Below are 23,205 nucleotides of genomic sequence, written 5' to 3' on the forward strand. Positions count from 1 at the left end.
GCTCTCTTTCGCACTCTCTCTCTCGCGCTCTCTTACTCTCGTGCTCTCCTACTCTCGCGCTCTCTCTCGCGCTCTCTCTCTCTCGCGCTCTCTTACTCTCGCGCTCTCTTTCGCACTCTCTCTCTCTCGCGCTCTCTTACTCTCGTGCTCTCCTACTCTCGCGCTCTCTCTCGCGCTCTCTTTCGCGCTCTCTTACTCTCGCGCTCTCTTACTCTCGCGCTCTCCTACTCTCGCGCTCTCTCTCTCTCGGGCTCTCCTATTCTCGCGCTCTCTCTCTCGCTCTCTCGCGCTCTCTCTGTCTCTCTCTCTCTCTCTCGCTCTTTTTTCCCACCGCAGAAGGAACGGCGCCGTCCTTAAACATCGAAACAGGCGACGTTCGCTCGAGATAGTGAAAAATATAGCACCGTCTATCTCTTATTCCACGACTGGAAACGCAGGCTGCTCGAGACGCCGGTCCGATAAACTTTGTAAAGTGTTCGCGCACGTTCGGCGACTCCTCTCGCTTCGGTAGCGAACGCGATTTTATGTAAAAAAAGAAACAATAAGAAAGAAACGAACGTACGATGTTCCGTAGGACTTTTAGAGTGGAAACTCGTCCTCGTGACGAGACTGTAAAATTGAAAGTTGCAATGCGCGCTGATTATTATGTAGGAATGCGCAGCTTGGTTCGTGTGGGAGGCGCGGCTATATTGCTGCCAGTTTTCCGTCACACGTTTGGTCTTGATACTTTGCTAACACACCTCGTAGACACCTTCAGAATGAATTCTGATTAGCTCGACGCGGCCGAACCGTGCTCCAATTCTTTGTACCAAGGAAGAAGCCTATTCCTTTTGCATTCGGCGACTATTCCCAGCTGTACTCGTTTCGTTGACCCTTCAACGACTGTGTCGGGGTGCGTTTGACGATTTAAAAAGCATCGTCTTTTATATCGTCGATTGAACAGGGTGACCCAAAATTGTGGCACTTCCGGGAAATGAGGGATTCCCGAGGTTATTTGAAGCAACTTTTTCCTTTGCGAAAATGCAATTCGTTGGTTTGTTTACGAGATATTAATGAAAAACGGCGACCAATCGGAGGCGAGATCGGCTGCCGCGAGGCGGTGAGTCAATGGAGGGAACTGCGCTTCGTGCGCTCGTTGGCCGCCTAGCGTCAGTCGAGCTGCTCTCTGATTGGTCAGCGTTTTTCGTTAATAACTCGTGAACGAAACGGCGGATTGCATTTTCGCTGAGGAAAAAGTTACTTCAAATCACCTCAGGAATCTCTCATTTCTCGGAATTACCATGGTTTTGGTAATTTAATAAAAAGTAAAGTTAAAATTAATATATTGTAAAATTAATAATTAATAATGTATAACCTGTATATTCTGATACCAATAATATAAATTCAGATTTACGATCATTTTAGATTTACAATATTAAATCATTGAGATTTACAATATCAATATCGTTTGCTTGCACCGAACAATATAAAACAAAAATAACTTTTACAGGCACATATTTCTTTCATCTTTCATTATTTTATTTGAAAATATTATTAGTGGATATTTTGCCGAAAAACAATCTTCCTCAACCGATTTATCAACTGATAAATGACAATTTACCTTCGAGTTTTAATAATTGATTTTTCACCGGAATAAAAAAAGCTCAACGAGTTTTGTCATCGCACATAGTCATTTCAGTCTCCAAGCTATGCTATGCTATTTAACCAACAAAACAAGAAAAATTTGTTATTCCGGTGAAAAATCAATTATTAAAACTCGGAGGTAAATTGTTTTTTATCAGTTGATATATCAGTTGAGGAGTACTGTTTTTCTGCAAAATATCCACTAATAATATTTCCAAATAAAATAATGAAAAATGAAATTTATTATATGATTTATTATATGATTTAACCATCAAAACAAGAAAATAAAACAGATTGAATGTATATACATTTAATCTGTTTTATTTCCTTGTTTTGTTGGTTAAATAGCATAGCATAGCTATACTAGATATAGCTAGATATAGATATACTATAACTATATAGTTATAGTTTCACACCTATAGTTTCCAAACTCTACAGTTTCTCAGTGGCCACCCTGTAGAATGCATTATCGCCGAGTAATTAGAAACAGTAATTTTCTATGATACGCAATTTCTACGAAAAGATCCGATTATCCGACAGCCTGCTGTACTCGGTGCTGCCAGTCTCCGTGGCAAAGGAACTCCGGCATTCGAGGCCGGTCCCAGCGAAGAAGTACGATTGTGTGACGCTATTGTTCTCCGGGATCGTCGGTTTTGGGGATTATTGCGCGGCGCACACTGACTCCAACGGTGCAATGAAGATCGTCAACATGCTCAATCAACTGTACACAGCGTTCGACGTGTTAACCGACCCGGAGAAATATCCGGACGTGTACAAGGTGAGTTTATGGTCGCCCGTATCCACGGCAGCACGATGCTGGCCGCGTTAATCCCCAAACAGATTCACGGCCAGAGCTTGCGCCGTTCCCTGCCGGAGAAAAAAAATAGCTTCTCTTCGAAAAATTCCGTTCTAATTTCGAGTCACGTGAACGATTCATTTCATGCTTGCCAAAATTTTATCGTACCTAGAATGAAATTCTTTGCACTCGTGCACGATGTTAATTGTAAATTGAGCTGAACGACTCGACGAAATCGATCGAATTAATTAACACTAGATTTACGGAGCACAAAAATCAGCTGTTCTATATCAGTTTATAAAAGTAACGATAAGATGTTTATTCTGATTTTTAACGAGTGTTATTGTAACATTTGCCGCAATATAAATTGAACAAATAATTCGCAAATGCATCTCGCGTAAATGAAGAAAGTTAGCGACCCGCCATTTTGTCGGGTTCCGTAAATCTAGTGTTAACGCATTGAACGATATTCGATATTAATAATATTATAATATTAATATTATTATTCTTATATCCAATAATAATATGATAATATTAATATTATTATTATACCTAATAATAATATTATAATATTAACTCTTTGCACTCGAAGCTACTTTAACTGCAAATCTAAAATAATTTTTCTGTCCTTTAGTATTTTCATTTTATATGACAAAGTGCATTTTGTGCATGCGAAATTGAGTCTTGCGACTTACACAACGGTTAAACTTCTAACAATTTTTTCAAATCTAAACTTTAACGTGAAAATTATCTAAGAACGTGACGTAACAAATTTTAGCGGTGCCTCAGAGTCATCACTCGAGTGCAAAGGGTTAATATTATTATTATATCCGATAATGATATTATAATATTAACAATATTATAATATATAATATTAATAATATTATAATATTAAGAATTATAATATTATAATATTAATATTATTATTATAATATTAATATTATTATTATATCCAATAACAATATTTCCCCGCCGTTTCATTCGTCGATTCTCTGCAACATTTTCTTTTTCCAAATCCTCGAAAGCGCACTTCCATTTTTCCGAAAAAATCGAGCAAACTTTTAGTCGCGCGCAGTAAAACCGAGACGAAGTTCTCGCGAGTTCAGCGACGAGAATTAACATACATACATCGTCTCGAGAGAAAATTCCGGGGCAGCGATTCCAAGCGATCGCCGGTGTGTGCAGGTCCCATTAGTGGACCGCATCGGCCGCGTTTGTTGAGAATGAAGCACGGGAACGTTTCGTGAGCGGATTCGCAAAAATCCTACGTGACATACATGTCGCGTTCGCGGAAAGGGGAAAGGACCCGCGGGCCGAGTGAAAAGATGAAATGCAAACCGCCGCGGTTTGTTATATAGCTGTTTGAATAGCGAACTTTCTAGTACTGTTAGCGGCTTCTTTCATTGCACATAATCGTTTCGGGATATTGCTTCGCGACGATACGAAGTTCGCGCGAATCCCCGTCGGCTCGAGTTTGCTTTCAAACTAGCAGCACTTTGTAACTGGTTCGCCAGCCGGCGTAATGAATGTTGAACTTGTCGCGTACTTCGGGTCACTTAACAAGCCGGGGTTAGAGAAGGCTGCCGTTCAACTTACCGCTAATATCTTCGGGAGACCGGATAAAATTCGAGATAAATTTCGAGATGAAATCCGCGTTCGGGCCCGAACGCGGGCCGGGAACTCTGTGCAGTAATGTCTCCCTAACTGACGCTCGTATTGTCCACGAAAACGGACAATTTGGGAAGACAGGATACGATTATTCGAGCCTTGCGGTTCGCTATTATAGTTACGAATTGTCAACAACTATAAAAAGCGAGCTGCAAGGCTCGAATAATCGTGTCTCCTCTTCCCAAATTGTCCACTTTTGTTTATAAGCTGAGAGATAATTGGAGAGAATTTACTGCATTAGCTGTGCAATGTTGCATCGATCAGGGTTAAATAAAATTGAGTCGAACTCATTTGGAATTACAGTAAACTCTCCCTAATTAACGCTCAGATTGTCCATAAAAATGGACGATTTGGGAAGAAGAGATACGATTATTCGAGCCTTACGGTTCATTTGTTACAGTTACGAATTGTCAACAACTATAAAAAGCGAGCTGCAAGGCTCGAATAATCGTATCTCCTCTTCCCATATTGTCCATTCTTAGTGCGCAATCTGAGCGTCAATTAGGGAGAACTTATCGCTGCACAATGGTATAAAAGCTCGAAATCACTCAACAATCAAGTCAAAATACGTCAATCAGCGAAAATACGAAATAGCGACGGATTTATTCGAAAATTTGTATGTAAAAATTTCTAATCTAGTTGCACTAATCGAACTAGTTGCATATAACATGTCAACATTTGTCTGTACAGTAATTTCTCCCTAATTCGCGTCCAAATTGCGCCCGAAATTCAAGCCTCGCGTTTTCATAGTCAACGATCGGTAACCATAAAAACGAGCATTGCGGTTCGTTTTCATAGTTACGAATTGTCAACAACTATAAAAAGCGAGCTGCAAGGCTCGAATAATCGTATCTCCTCTTCCCATATTGTCCATTCTTAGTGCGCAATCTGAGCGTCAATTAGGGAGAGTCAATTAGGAGTCAAAATACGTCAATCAGTGAAAATACGAAATAGCGACGGATTTATCTGAAAATTTGTATGCAATAATTTCTAATCTAGTCGTACTAATTAAACTAGTTGCATAAAAACATTTCAACATTTGTCTGTACAGTAATTTCTCCCAAATTCGCGCCCAAATTGCGCCCGAAATTCGAGCCTCGCGTTTTCATAGTTAACGATCGGTAACCATAAAAAATTGTCAAGAACTATAACAAGCGAGCTGTAAGGCTCGAATAATCGTATCTCCTCTTCCAAAAATTGTCCATTCTTGCGCGCAAACTGAGCGTCAGTTAGGGAGACATTACTGTATTACCGGACGGAGAATTATCATCGCCGGACAGCGGATATATATTTGAATTTACGAGAGAAGGCTTGTTAGCGCTGATCCACTTTGCTCGGACTAGGTCGAAACTGTTGGTGACAAATACATGGCCGTGAGCGGATTACCGGAACCATGTAGTTGCCATGCACGATGCATCGCCCGGCTGGCGCTGGATATGATGGATCTCGCCACGGAGGAAGTGCAGATCGATGGCGAGCCCGTGGTAAGTCTCGATATATTTGACGCCGTTCCCCTTTCAGACCGTTCCTATTTTAGGACGCCATTCTCCGAATCCAAGCCCGAAAAAAAAGAAAGAAAGAAAGAAGAGAGAGAGAACGAGATTCTATTCTACATTCACGAACTTCATCTATCATCCTCCGGATATACATCGTTCGTCCATTAACCCCGTGAAAGATTAAGTGCAGAGAGACAAGTGCAACTTATCCGCGGACGAAAACATTTATTTTTTGAACCGTTCGATTCGACACGGTTCCCGAATCTTGAAAGCGCCGCAGGCTATTCGAAGCGTCGGACGCGGAATTTCCGGGCTCTTTCAGCCACGAAGATCGAGTAGAAATTCATTTCCACTGTCGATTCGAAGATTAATTCTTGTTATTAACGCATTGAGACGTTAATTTATCATCAATTTCGATGATTCATTTTTTATTGTAATAGAATCGAACGAACTGAATTCGATTAGGATGTTTCGGATGCGAAAGTGTTGTAATTTGGTCCGCTGTGATGAATATTCGAACGGTTTACAACATGCAATAACTTTTTTAGAACTTTGGACTTAAATATTTTTTTTAGATTATTGAGCGACCAGGCTAGTAAACCATGACTATGCACTATAGCAAATTTTGCTATAGCGTGGAGTGACAAAAGAAACTATAGCGAAAATCGCAGTTTTGTTCCGATTTTTGACGCTTTTGACGATTTTTTCGACCAATAATTCTGAGAAATTTGCAATTTTTACGATCTTTCAAACGCTTGCAACTTGACTTCGCGTTAACCGATTTTGATGAAATTATTAACATTCATATAACTTACCGAGATCTACGAAACACGTTCCTTTAAAATTTCGTTGCAGGCCCCGATAAAAAACTTAAAAAACTAGAGTCTTATATTTTGTTTCGTCACTCCAAGTAATAACGAAATTGTAACAAAATAGTTCAGTCATTTTCTATCACACCAGTCCCTCGATCACCTAAAAAAAAAAATCAAATCGTTTATTTCAGTTTTAAAGAAGTTATCGCGTTTTAAAACGCGTCCGAATATAAATGAGTGTCACTGTGCGTAACCTCTCAAACCGACTACAGTAATGTCTCTCTAATTTGATTGTCCACAAAAATGGACAATTTAAGAAGAGAAAAGATACGATTATTCGAGGCTTGCTGTTCGTTTTTATAGTTACGAATTGTCAACAACTATAAAAAAACGAGCTGCGAGGCTCGAATAATAATCGTATCTCCTCTTCCCAAATCGTCCATTCTTGCGCGAAATCTGAGCGCGAATTAGGGAGACATTACTGTACATAGTTTCTTTTCAACGCTCGACAGATCATTCGAAGTTCTCGTAACAGAGGACTTTCGATTTTCCTCAGTCAACCGAGGGTACAGAAGAAATAAATAAAACGCAACATCAAATACACGAACGTTTTGCGTTGCTTTTCCATCGTGCCCCAAGGAACGCGGTTCGGCCGATCTCGCGCATTCGATTATCCGTAAAGAGAGTCTTGTTCGTCTTCCTGGCTTAGCACTCTTCCTGTTCCGACGCGAAAGCTTCCGCCGGTAATCGTTTAACGCGCGCTACGTGACACGACTGCAACGGCGCGGCGTCCTACTGCGCCAAGATACCCTGCTGATAGCGGTTTCGTGAACTGTTCCGCAGAAAATCACCATCGGGATCCATAGCGGCGAGGTCGTAACCGGAGTAATTGGCCACCGCATGCCCCGTTATTGCCTGTTCGGAAACACCGTCAATCTGACCAGCCGGACCGAGACCACCGGCGAGCCGGGAAAAATAAATGTCTCCGAGGATGCCTACAGGTACCGATCTCTACCACCGTCTAAAGCCAATGTTTACTTTGAATCACGTTGCGACGCATGAACAGCTCCTCGGTCCCCTTGGAACCTGCGTCGGTTTCAGCTTACCTCTGCATTATCGATTCTTTTTCCCAGTCTTACGAACGCCGATGTCAGCGTTTCAAAACGACAGATTATTTTGCAACCTCGATATCAACAGAGAATTGACACATCGAGTGCTGTGTTAGTCTCGCGCGGGTGATCGCTAATTTTTATTTAGGTTCAGAAATTCATTTTTATTTTAACCCTTTCGCTACGGGCGGGTTCTCCACCGCGGTACTTCCGCTGAACGGAGCGCCGCGACATCACTGCACGCTACGCGACGCCGATCGTCAGCGGGAGTACCGCGGCGGAGAACCCAAGCTGCTTGAATGTTTTCGTACGAAAAAATTTCTCTCCAAAGGGTATTTATAAATAAAGGGTATTCCAGGGTATTTATAACGTCTTAGCATGCGCTCTTTAATTTACAGTATGAGAGGAAATAAAACATTATATGCAATATAATGCATCTTATGGAAGGCCACTATAGTGGCCCATAGTACCTCAGTGGCATCTTATGAAAGGCCACTATAGTGGCCCGTAGTACCTCAGTGGCATCATACGAAAGGCCACTATAATGGCCCGTAGTACCTCAGTGACATCTTATGGAGGGCCACTATAGTGATCCGTAGTACCTCAGTGGCACCAAATGGAAAGCCACTATAGTGGTCCGTAGTACCTCAGTGGCATCATATGGAAAGCCACTATAGTGGTCCGTAGTACCTCGGTGGAATCTTATGGAGGGCCACTATAGTGGTCCATAGTACCTCGGTGGCATCTTATGGAGGGCCACTATAGTGGCCCATAGTACCTCAGTGGCATCTTATGAAAGGCCACTATAGTGGCCCGTAGTACCTCAGTGACATCTTATGGAGGGCCACTATAGTGATCCGTAGTACCTCAGTGGCACCAAATGGAAAGCCACTATAGTGGTCCGTAGTACCTCAGTGGCATCATATGGAAAGCCACTATAGTGGTCCGTAGTACCTCGGTGGAATCTTATGGAGGGCCACTATAGTGGTCCATAGTACCTCGGTGGCATCTTATGGAGGGCCACTATAGTGGCCCATAGTACCTCAGTGGCATCTTATGAAAGGCCACTATAGTGGCCCGTAGTACCTCAGTGACATCTTATGGAGGGCCACTATAGTGGCCCGTAGTACCTCAGTGGCATCATACGAAAGGCCACTATAATGGCCCGTAGTACCTCAGTGACATCTTATGGAGGGCCACTATAGTGGCCCGTAGTAGCGAAAGGGTTAATACAGTAATGTGTCTGTTGATTATTTATTGAACACACGATCTAATCTACTGGCTGCACGTGAGAGCTTAGAGACAACTAGTGTACTCGCAGGCTGCTCACCGACGACTAACTAAAAACGCGGAAGACCCGCGAACTATGAGTCAATGTGAAATCTTTATTGGTCATAAATAAACAATCCGTGTAACGGACTTCCGAGACAACGCACGTTTCGCGCTCACGTGCCCTGCGGATGGGGCCGTTTTACCTAAAAAAAATGGACAAGGTCGTAAAACCTAGAAATTACCCATTTTCAACAACATTGAAAATGCCAGACATCTACAGTCTCTCTAATTGACGCTTAGATTGTCTACAAAGATGGACAATTTAGGAGAGGAGATACGATTATTCGATTCCTGCGGTGCATTTGTTATAGTTACGAATTGTCAACGACTATAAAAACGTAGGCTTGAATAATCGTATCTCCTCTTCCCAAATTGTCCATTTTTGTGGATAATCTGAATGTCAATTAGAGAGACATTTCTGTATTGTATATTGAACAAACCAAATGTTACTAGGATTTGTGGTATGTAACAGAGTTAAATTAATATTTCGAGTGGTAAATTTTAACTTTTCGGTTTTGATTTTATTAATTGAACGACTTTCGTGTTGCAAGAATTTTTGGGACTGATATTTGGCACTTAATGTGTTAAAGATTAGGAAAAAATAGGTGAAAAAATCTATAAAAATATTGTATCTATTTAAGTGGATTAGAATCACAGTGGTCGCATTCTCCTAATTGTCAGGAACAAGCATTACGTCATTGTATTGTTCACTAACAGGTATATTGTTTACCGACCGAATTTATTGTTAATATAATTTAGAATCAAGTTAACTTATAGTAGCTTCATAATTTATTTCACTCGTCTTTTTAACATTATTTCGTGTATAGATTACGTTCTAACACGTAGCTCGACATCTTCGAAAATGTGACTCACTATGACTCTAATCCACTGCTTCGATATCGAAGCAGGAACTTGATTGGAGAAATTCAAAATGAAAGATCCCTCGAAATCGAAATGTGCTATCTTTTCGTGAATACGTACTCGCGGAGTTCGCAATGACTCTAGAGAGAAAATCACGAGCACGTGACAGCGGCAGTCGGAGAATAATCGCGTCGCCCGGTTTATCCGGTCGCTTTTTAATATCGGTTCGGTAAAAGTTGTTTCGGAGCTGGTGAGCCAATCGAGTAACAGAGTAACGCTATCCGCCGCGAATCTATAAAGCAGATCGTTTAATGGTGCGGAGTGTTTCCTTGCGCTGGCTCCACTTTCGAATTCGATATTTACAAGGCATAAACGAAGTTCGCACGAACGTGTTACTGGTTCGACCCGATTCCGGAGTCGTAGCCGATTTTTTGGCAACGACTTGCCAGAACACGGGATTGTTTACAGGCAAGAGCTCGGGAGCGAGAGAGAAAGAGAGAAAGCGAGAGCTTCCGAGAGAGTGCGGAAGAGATTGAGAGAGGAAGGGAGAGAGAGAAAGAGCTTCGGAGATGAAGAGAGAGAGAGAAAGGGCTTCGAGAACAAAGTGAGAGACAGAGAGAAAGAGAAAGGGAGAAGGGGGGAGAGAGAGGGAGCTTCGAAGAGATAAAGAGAGAGCTTCGAAGAAAAAGAGAGCTTCGATGAGAGAGATTCGAAGAGAGAGAGAGAGAGAGCTTCGATGAGAGAGCTTCGATGAGAGAGTTTCGACGAGAGAGCTTTGAAGAGAGAGCTTCGAAGAAAGAGAGTGAGAGAGAGTCGGAGCTTCGACAAGAAAGCTTCCGAGAGAGTGCGGAAGAGATTGAGAGAGGACGAGAGAGAGAGAGAGAGAGAAAAAGCTTCGGAGATAAAGAGAGAGAGAAAGGGCTTCGAGAACAAAGTGAGAGACAGATAGAGAGAGAGAGAGAGAGAAAGGAGGAGAGAGAGCTTCGATGAGAGAGCTTCGATGTGAGAGCTTCGACGAGAGAGCTTTGAAGAAAGAGCTTCGAATAGAGAATTTGAAAAGACAGCTTCGAAGAGAGAGCCTCGAAAAAAGAGCTTTGATGAGAGAGCTTCAACAAGAGAGCTTCGACCAAATAGTTTTGACGAAAGAGCTTCGGCAAGTGAACTTCGTCAAGACAGCTTCGACGAGTGAGCTTCGACGAGAGAGCTTTGAAGAGAGAGTTTCGAAGAAAGAATTTGTAGAGAGAGCTTCGAAGAAAGAATTTGATGAAAGAGCTTCGAAGAGAGAATTTGAAGTGAGAGCTTCTAAGAGAGAATTTGAAGAGAGAGTTTCGAAGAGAGAGCTTTTTGACGAGAGAGCTTCGACCAAATAGCTTCGACGAAAGAGCTTCGACGAGTGAGCTTCGACGAGAGAGCTTTGAAGAGAGAGCTTCGAAGAGAGAGAGAGAGGGAGAGTGAGAGAGAGAGACCGGAAACTTCGACGAGTGAGCTTCAAGGAGGGAGCTTTGACGAGTGAACTTCGACGAGAAAGCTTTGAAGAGAGAGCTTGGAAGAGAAAGAGAGAGAGTGAGAAAGACCGGAAGTTTCGACGAGTGAGCTTCGACGAGGGAGCTTTGACGAGAGAGCTTTGAAGAGAGAGAGCTTTAAAGAGAGAGCTTCGAAGAGAAAGAGAGATTGAGAGAGAGAGAGCGAGAGCTTCGAAGAGTGAGAAAGAGAACTTCGAAGATAGAAAGAGAGAATCTGGTTGCACGAAACGATCGATAATCGTGCGGCCTTGCTGCGCGATACGAAAGATGGTCATTCCGGGTGGGATAATGGGCATGCAAACAGACGCGAGCCACTCGAGTGTAAGAATTGCTGCGACTTGGAAGCAACACGAGTCTCTATATTTATGTTAAGAGCCGCTTTTATTGGATTCGGGGCGGGGGGGAGAGGGTTGAATTGCTCCTCGGACGGGAACGCCGCGATACGATAACACGTATATACGTGTATCGGTTGTTATCTTATAATCCGATCTATTTTCTTACCCCAGTGTCTTCCATTTGCAAATATTTCTTCTCTGGAAAGAAATCAACGGTCCTCGCGCATTTCCCACGATCGAAACGTTGGCTTTCGAGAGAATCTCGAGCTCGTTTTTCATCCATTCAACTCCGGGACCAAGTTATTATTTTGTAAATTTTTCACGGTGTTGTTCGTGCTGCGCAGCTGCGATTTTTAATTTTATTATTTATTTCCGTCGGTTGAAACATCTTACGGTTATCACGCGGCTACTAAGGGTGCACGGGTTAATCAGGTTTACGATACAAACGTGACTCGTTCGCTATTTTTCAGATTAAGATTTCAGTGCCCTCTCCGTAGATTCTCGTTATTTGTTCCGTTCATTACGTTCATTTATTGCCGGGCGCATCTTGCACGGGAAAATACAAATTTATAGTACTGCGGCGCGCGTGTGTGTGTGCTGCAGCGAACGCTTAATTAAACCTGTATTTCTTTATCTCGGTATTCCGCTGGTCCCTCGATTCTCTGCGTGATCTTTTACGACCCTCGTAATCTGAGATTTTACAGCATATTCATCTGTTTCGAATCGGAACATACAAAAATCTAAAGAAACCTGTTCCGAACCGATATATCGAGTTTAATTTATATTTACACAAGGAATTAATTAACTATTTATCGAGATCGTGCGATTGTTAAGAATCGTTTCGAAGTGATTCCTTCGTTGCCGGAAATCGTGGTTCCTTATAGTTTCAGAATTTATAATGGATTTCATCCGACTGAGAATTTTGATTAGCGTGTAAAATAATAACTGCAAAATGTTCAAAAAATGTGCAACGTCGTGTTCTGCTAACCACGCTAGGGCGAACAAGGTAATTTCTCCTCGAACAGCACGAAACAAATGGACGAGGAGGAAATCTATCCAGAACCGATATATCGAGTTAATAATTTATATTTACACAAGGAATTAATAATGATAAATTACGAACTATTTATCGGGATCGTGCGATTGTTAAGAATCTTTTCGAAGTGATTCCTTCGTTGCCAGAAATCGTGGTTCCTTAGTTTCAGAATTTATAATGGATTTCATCCGACTGAGAATTTAGATTATCGTGCAAAATAATAACTGCAAAATGTTCAAAAAATGTGCAACGTCGTTAGGGCGAATTATGCTAGGGCGAACCAGGTAATTTCTCCTCGAACAGCACGAAACAAATGGACGAGGAGCAAATCTATCCAGATCCGATATATCGAGTTAATAATTCATATTTACACAAGTAATTAATAATGATAAATTACGAACTATTTATCGGGATCGTGCAATTGTCTTTTCAAAGTGATTCCTTCGTTGCCGGAAATCGTGGTTCCTTAGTTTCAGAATTTATAATGGATTTCATCCGACTGAGAATTTAGATTATCGTGCAAAATAATAACTGCAAAATGTCCAAGAATGTGCAACGTCGCTAGAGCGAATTATGCTAGGACGAACCAGGTAATTTCTCCTCGAACAGCACGAAACATATGGACGAGGAGGAGATCTATCCAGAACCGATATCGGATAATCGCTAATCAGGCGCGTTGTCATTACAATGGCAATGAATTGTTTAGGGCGTATGTAATTCGATTACGCGGCCGAGCAGACTAAAATCCAACGGGAATTGCGAGTTGACATCTCTCTGGGAGTTCCATGTGCCGCGGGGATTAAGAGAAGAGGACAGGACGGGCGGGCCAACGTTTAATGCATAACAGCATTTATAACGACGCGATTACATCGCTTGTCATCCGATCCGCCGAATGTTTTGCAGTCGCAGCGATCGCTCGAGATCGAACCGTGATTGACGGACTGGCGTTCGCCAGTCGAATTCATTAAACGTCTCACGGAGGGCCGGATAAAATATCGAAAATCAAATTTATTACTTTTTCCAGCCGCGCGTCCCGCAGGATTTATACGCCCCGTCGCGGCGATCTATTCTCGTTGTCGGCTCGTTTCGATTGACTTCGCCGCGACGTTTCGCAACGATAAACGGAGCAACAATCGTACGATCCGAAATTCGTAGACAGTGTCTCGACTTTAATGAATTTTATGGATTGCTCGAGCGACGTTCGAGCGACGGACAAATCCTCTGTTTAGTCGATCGCTGGAAAACAGGAGATAGACGAGGATGCGCTTTCGCTTTCGCATGATTATGATATCTCGGAGATGGTATTCTTCCATTTTTATAATTTCGTATTGCGACTGTGCAATTTTGTCGCATATCAACATCGTGATATTTTAATAATGTAATATTGTTTAATAATGTGTAATGGCATGAACTCTTTGTTATACAACGGAAAATTGGGGTAACGATCAAGCAGAGTGCAAACAAAAAAGAGAAAAAGAAGAGAAATGTTATAACAAATAATATGAGCATGGTATGACACAACGAAGTGAATTAACAGAAACCTGTTTTGTCATAAAAGTCCATTTTTGAACGATCGAGCGTACTTCTTAACTTTCCCGAGTATTTAAACGATCATTAAGCCGTTCATCATGGAAGTCAGCTTAATTCCTCGTCGCTGTTACTTCTCTCTCCATTAAATTCTTTCGTTTTATTATTAATGTTCACTCGTTTAGTGGAATGAACTCTTCGTTGTACAACAGAAAATTAGAATAACGATCAAGCAAAGAGCAAACAAGAAAAAAGAAGAAAAAGAGAAATGATATAGCAAATAATATGAGCATAATATGACACAACGAAGTGAATTAACAGAAATCTATTTTGTCACAAACATCCATTTCTGAACGATCGAGCACACTTTTTTTACCTTCCCGAGTATTTTAATATCAATATTAATTCCCTTAATTCCTATTTTAATATTAATTCCTCGTCGCTGCTACTTCTCTCTCCGTTAAATTCTTTCGTCTTATCGTGTCGCGATCTTCGTGTCGGCGTATAAAACACATTCGCGTCGACTGCGACGAGTTTCTCGTTACAATATCGTAACAAAAGTAATATCGCAACTGCCTAGATCAGCCGCGACCTCGGCGCTCGATGCGACGAGCCACGCAAAAGTTCAGTCCACGTGTGTCACGTGTCTTATATAAAAGTGGAAGCCGCACTTCGCGGAAGTGAAACACGTGGACACTCGCGATCGGCATTCTTCCTCTGTGGCCACAGTTTCTCTCGGCACCGGGGACTCGACTCATTAAACTCGCACCATCTCGCCGAGTAATTATCGTGAACCCATTGAACCTGACTTTCCTTTCAGCCGGCGAAGATCCTCTTCGGACCGCGGCGCGGGTTCAAATGAAAAGGTTACTTCCTCTCTGTAATCCTCTTTTGACTTTCGCACTCGCTTGCGAACAGATAATCGACTTGCTACTCCGAAATCCATTAGATCGAATTTATTAACGAATCGCGTTTGCTTTCTTCGCCAAGATGTCACCGTTGCATTAAAATCCTGTCGAATCGACAGATTTGTTCGACGCTGGCCGCGCGATTTCTTTGATCCACCGTTTACCGTTTGGAGAAATGTGTTCGTAATTTCGTTAAAAATGTCAACGGTATGCTCGTTGTTATTCGAGCTTTGTTATTCGTGGATTAACTGATTCGTTCGTGACTAGACTGCAGATTTTATGCATCTATGACGCGAAAGCGTGTACAATAGATTCTTCCTAATTTTACGTGTAAACAAAGGTGAACAATTTGGGAAGAGGAGATACGATTATTCGAGCCTTGTACCTCGTTTTTATGATTCTTGACAGTCGAAATAATATTATATTATTATTCAGCTGGAATAATCGTATCTCCTCGTCCCAAATTGTCCATTTTTCTGGACAATCTGAGCGTTAATTAGGAAGAGTTTACTGTAATTCCAAACGAGTCCGATTCAATTTCATTTAACCCTGATCGACGCAACACATTATTTAGTTGAAAATTATTAGTAATAGTTATTATTTGCACAGTATTTTAGTTGAAAATAGAAAATACAGCAAATTCTCTCCAATTGTCCCTCAGCTTGTACGAGCCTCGTGGCTCGTTTTTATAATCGCCGATTGCCAGCAACTATAAAAACGAGCTGCAATCCTCTCTTCTCTTTCCAAATTCTCCATTTTTGTTTACAAGTTAAAGTTCACTGTATTTAGTGACGAGCGCCAACTTGTCAAAGTATTTACTATAATTACAGTAATTTCCCTATAATTTTCGCGCTCAGATTGTGCACGAAAAATGGACAATTTGGGAGGAGGAGACACTATTATTCGAGCCTTGCACCTCGTTTTTATGATTATTGACACAATCGAAATAATATATTATTATTCAGAAATAATATATAAATAATATAAATATCGAGGTAATTAATATATTATTATTCATTATATAATATATTATTATTCAGCTGGAATAATCGTATCTCCTCGCCCCAAATTGTCCATTTTTGTCCACAAGCTGAAGGAAAATTGGGAAGAATTTACTATAAATGGAATACGAAACGGTAAATGCGAGGAATAAATTTAACAACGCCGTTGCATTGCTTTCAACTCATTAAAAACGTAAGAAACGAATATAAATTGTTATTTAGCTCCCATCTGTCGCAATCGAGGCAGAGTATTTTTATTCCGCGTGAAAATCCACGGTATATTCGCGACGATTCTTCTCTCCGTTTCTCGAGCTATCGATCAAGTTTCGCGGCGTTCGCGCTTCCGTCGCGAGGTCTTCGTCGCCCGAAATCGAATTGCCGAATCAAGACGATCCGTTTAGAGTAACTCGATGCAAATCTTACAGGCGACTTACATCGAAACGGAGCGAGAGCGCGAGTCCCAGACGCGCGCGGAAAAGTTAGTTACGCGCACCTCTGCCGGAATTCGTCGGTTGTCCCATTGTTTTCCCGTTCCACGCTGGATCAGGAAGTTCGTTGGCTCGCGAGACGCGGGAGCATCGGAGAAAGAGATTCCATTGAAAAGTTAGCGGGAAGTTCGAGACACTCTAGTCGATACTTCCAGCCGACGCACGCGTTTCGCGCGTCGACGCGCGGAACTCGACGCCGTCCGATCGCGTCGACCGATTCGTGCCGACGACCGTTTCGATTACTCTTTCGACGAACTTTCAGAGAATTCTCGAAACACGATCGCAGTCCCCAAGTGTTGAATCTAGACGCGCCTATTCTCTCGGCAGATGCTGTAAACGAACGAGATAGCAGATCTCGCTGCTCCCGCGAGAAAGAGAAAGATACCCGGCTAGATCTCCGCGCTCGAACTGCACATATTTCTAGCTCTACGATGAAAGATTACCATTGACGTTCGAGATTATGTTTTGCTTTACTTCTCAGCGATTCGATACATGAAAAAATATACACAGAAACTTTCGTCAGGCTAGACTAGACCGGTGGCAAGGCATCTTTGGCGTTCTCCCTCCTCTTTCGCTCCTCCGTATAAAATCGACGTCTCTTTCCAAATCTACGAAACGTGGCAAACAATTTCCAAACATTCGCACCTTCGATCGATCACCGGCGATCTGAAATACCGAGTCTGAAGGACATCGACGCTTTCGTTGAAAGAATAAACGCTGCCCGAAGCGTCGCGCAGGGCTCGATCAGCTGTTCGCGCGCCGATCCAACGAACACTCCTCGAACATCAGTCGCAGAGGAGGTCCAGGTAGTTCCTCAGCGACTCCGGGATCTGCAGGGTCTTGATACCGTGCGGCAGGGCCCAGTTTTGGAACAGCCTCTCCCTGATCGAGCATCGGCACAGGTGTCTCAGTTCCGGCGGGCTGAGCCCGCTTCTCTCCGGCGGGATCAGTTTCTGCTCCATCAACGTTGGGTACTGCTCGTACAAAGAGATGCTGAGGACGCCGCTCTGCTCCGCGATGTGGCTGGGCGTCTTGACGAAGGCGGTGGTGATGGTTCTCAGGACCAGTCGCAGGCAGACGAGCAACTGTTCCGGATAGACGATCTCGTCCTGGCCAGGCTGAGGCTCGAACTCGTTCAGCTTGGCGAGCAGCATCTCCAACGGCGAAGGGGCTATTTTGTCGGACTCCACGGTGGCTCCGTATCGCAGCATCACCAGCAGGATGTCCGGCGAGCCGTGTTGAATGGCCACCCTTAATGGCCACGCCTGTCCGTAGGACTCCATGGGGACGTCGATCAACCGTCTCTTAATGGTCGACGACTCGCACCGATACTCGAGACGGCCGACGGTCGCGTGATGCAGGAAGTACACCAACGCGCGTATGTTCTCCTCCCGGTCCTCGAAGTCGCTCTTCCATCCGGACAGGAAGTGGGTCACCCTGGTGCCGAATATCGCGCCGACCAGGATGCGCTCGAACGTCTTCTCGCAGTAGAACATGTCGTTCAGTAGGCGGGACACGATCTCGTTGTTCTCCAAGTTCCAGTCGTAGCAGAGCTTCGCCGCGACGTACAGCACGTTGTGGAACTTGCCCAGCATGCACACGTAGCCGTTCTCCATCATCGCGATGTTGTGGTAGCGCAGCGCCGACATCACTATCCGCTCGCAGATGTCCTGCTTGTCCAGGTTCTCTGCTGCAGATAGAGGACGGTTTCGGTTAGAATGGGGCAGGGGTGGTGAAACTTTGATCCGCGGGTCAGATTCATAGAGGCTTTTTAAACGAGCAATGCGTTGATTTTTATAAACTCTTATTTTTGATATTGTGAAGGAGGAGACATAATCGAAAATGTTAAGAAAAGTGTCACTTCATTTGTGTCAATTTTTTCACGTCGATCTTTATCTATTAAGTTCTAAATAAATATAGCTCGAATAATAATATGTTTTATATATATAAAATAAAAATAATAATAATATATAAAATTTTATATATACACGTAATAATATGTTTTATATATATAAAACATATTGTTATTATATATATATTACTATATATATATATATTATTATTATTATTATTATTATTATTATTATTATTATTATTATATATACTATAAACATATTATTATTCGAGCTATATTTATTTAGAATTTATAAAAACATATTTCCAAGTGGAGGACCGACTGCCAACTGGGCATGGTGTCACCTGGTGGGGTAATTCATGGTGTCACTCCATTTATATCAATTTTTTCACGTCGATCTTTATACATGTACGAAACATATTATTATTCGAGCTATATTTATTTAGAATTTATAAAAAAATATTTCCAAATGGAGGACCGACTGCCAGGACATGGTGTCACCTAGTGCGGTAATTCATGGTGCCACTCCATTTATACCAATTTTTTAACTTCGACCATCACTTTTTGCTCTTCACTTGCAAAAGTAAAAGTTAAGTTAAAGTTTTTATAAAACAAAGAGGAAACGCAAACTATTTAGAGGATTTTAAAAGTGAGAACCAAAAAGACTAGTTTTTAACCATCCTCCTTTCCAAGTGACGTCACTGATCCACCAGCTAGTATTGAAAACAATAATGAGCAAAATTTGACCCACTTCTCAAAATCGCCGTCGCTGGATTAGGCTAGATCATTGCAACATCTGCTCCGGTCCACGAAAACAATTAACAAGCAATCGGTCGTCATTTTAAGGAATACAGCGACATTGAGACTTTCGGCTGGTTAGAAGAATTTCACCTCGAATTTCCAGGGAAAGATCAATTGTTTGGAAAGTTTGCGATCTATCGCCGTCGATCGGAGAGCATCGAATCACCTGTGAAAGCCGTGACGCGACATATCCTGCCACCCTGTACAGTGCTGGACGCAACGACGACACTTGAAAAATCTCACAAACGGCTCGAAAGTCGAAATATTTTTTCCGCGATACTGACAAATCGATGTCGAGCTATCGATCTCTCTAGTGTGCGCGGCAGAAAGCCTTGGAAAACGATCTTTGCAGCCGAATTTCGCGTTCTCCGAGGGCAGTTTTCGCTGACAGAATCGCGCGGAACTCTCGCATTGTCGACTTTTCAGACCCTCGTCGGGTCCAGAAGTTCATCCAGAAGGATTTGAGAGGGAACCGCGATCGGGGATGAACACGAAACGACCTTGAACCACGAATATATCGTTGCCACGAATGCGTCGGAACCGCGGCACCCGTTTCTCCGGCGCGGTCACGGTATAAGCAGTCGGGTGAACGATCGGGACTTTTTCTTTCTCGTGCCGATACTTTCGATCGCGTTTTCCAGAGGCAGCGTCTCGCATAATTTTTCGAAGAAAGCCGAATATCGGTGTGCACGACCACCACGGCAACGGAAACTACGACGACGACAACGACGATGACGACGACGACGACACTGCAGAAGTTTCTCCCGCGTCTAACATTACACCGCGGTATCACTTTCCTTCCGCTATCCTCGATCGAATCACTTTCATGGTCGCACAATAGAATTTGCGCCGGCCTGGTGGACACGAACCTGGCGGCCACTGGCACGGAAAATCTGCACGGCCGCGTCGGAACGGTCCGAGAGCTCGATTCGAGCCGGTCGCTGCGACGGAACCCCGTTAGATGTACGGTAAATCACGCGGATTCGTTCCGAGACCCACGATTTCGCGATCACGCCCCGATCGATCAGCGAGCCAGTGTCGCGATTTCGAGGAAAACCGAACCGTCTCGTCGAATCGGTCGTCGATTGGCGGGTATTCGCCGGCCGATCGATTAACCCTCGCGAGGCGGTTGGCCGGGGTCCATTTTGTGCCGGAGTGTTCAGATCGTGTTCGCTTGATCGATTCTTCTATCCGATTCTCGGCGATTGAATAGAGGAACGATAGAAAGGCTGATAAGTCTGACAGACGTATTTTCGAAAATATATTTCGCAGAATTGCTGGATAAAGTTCAGGATTGCCGTAAACGTCGTTGATAATAAAGCTGCGAAAATGGTCCGGCGTTCGAGGATTAATCATTTGAAGTCGGTTAAGTTAGGTATTTCTTTTTCGGGACTTGATAGGAACCTTGATACAGTTGATGAAATCACGATTCTCCCTAATTGACGCTCAGATTTTGCACGGAAATGGACAATTCCGGGAGAGGAGATACGATTATTCGAGTTATGAAAACGAGTCGCAAGGCCCAAATTATCGTATATTAAATAAATAAATAAATATATATATATTATTTATATATATTATTAAATTAAATATATATATATATATATATATATATATATATATATATATATATATATATATATATATTTATATATATTATTAATATATAATAATAATATATATATAATAAATAATAATAAACGAATTTATATTTAACCCTTTGCACTCGATATATTTATCTATATTTAAATATAAATATTTTATAATTTCCTCTTCCCAAATTGTCTATATTTATGTACAATCTGAGCGTCAATTAGGGAGAATCTACTCTAACATTGTGCGTCACTACGAGAGACAACGATTTACCATCAATGTTTTCATACCAAAGTCTAGTAGCTTTTCGAATGCATCTCTAGATCGTTGTTTGAGTGTCGTAAAAATATCGCAGAACTGGAATAACAGCACGGAGATTTTGTTTAAGCAACAAAAATGCGTGTTTATCGGTGCACGATCAGCGTTAGAAGGCAGCACGATCGATGACGATTAACCCTCCCGGTCTCGCGTCGAGCCAGTCTCGACATTGACCTTTGTATCGGGTGACTTAACTTAATTCATCAACGATTCCACGATTTGTGCCGTTTATTTTGAAAGTGGCATAAGTCACTTTTTCAAAAAAATCGAGTTAATGGTAACACTAATTACAATTGAACGGCATCTTTTCATTTAAAAAAAAAGAAAAAAAAAGTGATTTATGCCACTTTCAAAATAAACGGCTCATTTCTTGGCACGTCTAGCAGCAGTTCTACTAATTTCCCAGCTGTTCCGAACGGGTCAGCGAAGCTACCCATTGGAATCCGAACAGTATCGTGCGAGACAGAGGAAACTCTTCGCAGCACAAAAGAGTCAAGTTAATTAACTAAGTAATCAACTGAAAATACACTCCACTGCCTTTGTACAAGCCTTATCTCGGCGACTTCGGTTGTGAATTTTCGATTCGAGCTCTAAATCTTTTGATATTTACAAAAAACTGTTAGCGACGGACATCTTGTGACGTCATGCTCATGAGATTGACACCACTCTGGTCGAATATTGCAAATATCTCCGCGATAACTGCAAAACGGATATTTCTACAACCGAAGCCCTCGAGAGTTTAGTCTTTTCGGAATCTAAATTTTCCACTTTTGAACTGCACACTTCGATATTAAAGCGTCAGTTTTAGTGGATAATCCTAATTTAGTGGTGAACCTCGAAAACTAATATACCTATATGGCTTTTCTTCTATGTGTGGGTTGTCATACATGCAATCCGCCCCCTCCCCTCCCTTAACCTTTTAGGTACGGCGGAATTCTGCGCGAGGCTATTTCTCTGGACGGCAGAGCCTGATATGTACTGTACAGAGTCTGATACTGTATATACAGAGTGTCCCAAAAATGTCTTGCAATCCGAAAGTGGCGGGTTCCTCAGGCCATTCGAAGCAACTTTTTCCTTTACAAAAATTTTCTCCGAGGCACCGTTAACGAGTTATTAACGAAAAACAGTGACCAATGAGAGGCGAGCTCGGCTGGCGCGAGGCGATCGAGCCAATGAGCGGAACTGGGCTTCGCGCGCTGGTTGGCTGGGCCGCCTCGCGTCAGCCGTACTCGATTCTTATTGGTCACTGTTTTTCGTTAATAACTCGTTAACGGTGCCTCGGAGAACATTTTTGTAGAGGAAGAAGTTGCTTCAAATGATCCGAGGAACCCGCCATTTCCGGATTGCGAGACATTTTTGGGACACCCTGTAGACTGTTGTAAATCGATGCGAAGACAAAAGAAGTGTGAAACAATGCATACGAAGACGATTATTTGGTTCAAACGATGAGCGAGTGAGCTACTAGAGCAAGCCACTATAGTGGCGCGTCGTCCAGAGAGATGACATCCGCGAAAGCCACTATAGTGGCGCGTCGTGCCTAAAAGGTTAAGAGCGCAGTCACTGAAAGTCCGACGCGAAATCCGGAAGCACCGAGTGCACGGGGTCGAGAACGTTACCTGCTGCGCAGCTGTTTATCACGTCCGAGAAGTATCCGACCATCTCTCGCCGTTTGTATCGCGACGCGAGGCAGCTGCGCTCCATCTCGGCGAACAGCCTGTCGAAATAGCAGTCGATCAGCACCTCCATCGTTTCCCGATCGGCCGGAAAGCGGTCTCGAGCAGCGACATGCACAAATTTCACGTCGCCTAACGAGCGAGCGAACTTCGCACTCGATCGGCCAGGAATGATAGCCGACACGATGAACGGAGGGACAAACGACGGCCCGGCTAACTCGATTAGGTGTTAAAGAAGCAGTCGAAGGGCTTCGACGGCTGGTCCCGTCCCCTGCTCGGCGGACGCGCGTCGCCGAGCACGCGGTAAATATTTCATCCCTGGTCGGAAGGCGGATAAACATGGCCAATTAGGCGCGGCCACGTCGCCGATTAGCAGCGAGTCGCCGGCCGGCCGGCTAATTTATTGGCCGATCGCGGCGCTAAATTGCGACGCGGATACTTCTCGCGGTT

The 23,205-nt window shown here is 43.0% G+C and overlaps 2 protein-coding genes across 2 annotated transcripts in view; one reads left to right on the forward strand and one right to left on the reverse strand.

Moving 5' to 3' along the window:
- Window positions 1-23,205, forward strand: part of Gycbeta100B (guanylate cyclase soluble subunit beta-1-like) — a 66,077-nt gene that overhangs the window by 36,236 nt on the left and 6,636 nt on the right. The window contains exons 11-13 of the mRNA XM_033467824.2: window positions 2,164-2,401; window positions 5,431-5,571; window positions 7,239-7,396. Coding sequence (XP_033323715.1) covers window positions 2,164-2,401; window positions 5,431-5,571; window positions 7,239-7,396 — 537 coding nt within the window. The remainder of the gene's footprint in view (window positions 1-2,163; window positions 2,402-5,430; window positions 5,572-7,238; window positions 7,397-23,205) is intronic.
- stops (SOCS domain-containing protein stops) lies at window positions 16,967-22,937 on the reverse strand. Its single transcript, XM_033467825.2, has 2 exons — window positions 22,699-22,937; window positions 16,967-18,205 (listed from the first exon to the last, which is right to left on the reverse strand). Exons 1-2 carry the CDS (start codon window positions 22,826-22,828, stop codon window positions 17,301-17,303), a joined length of 1,035 nt encoding a protein of 344 aa, XP_033323716.1. The 5' UTR covers window positions 22,829-22,937; the 3' UTR covers window positions 16,967-17,300.

This window comes from Megalopta genalis, chromosome 4, assembly GCF_051020955.1.
Source record: "Megalopta genalis isolate 19385.01 chromosome 4, iyMegGena1_principal, whole genome shotgun sequence".
In the NCBI taxonomy this organism is placed as follows: domain Eukaryota; kingdom Metazoa; phylum Arthropoda; class Insecta; order Hymenoptera; family Halictidae; genus Megalopta; species Megalopta genalis.

Excerpts from the sequence above, each read along its gene's own strand:
- stops (XM_033467825.2), bottom strand. The coding sequence starts at position 22,828 with ATGGAGGTGCTGATCGACTGCTATTTCGACAGGCTGTTCGCCGAGATG. Across the intron at positions 18,206-22,698 it reads GATAAACAGCTGCGCAGCAG|CAGAGAACCTGGACAAGCAG; the intron begins GTAACGTTCTCG and ends CTCTATCTGCAG.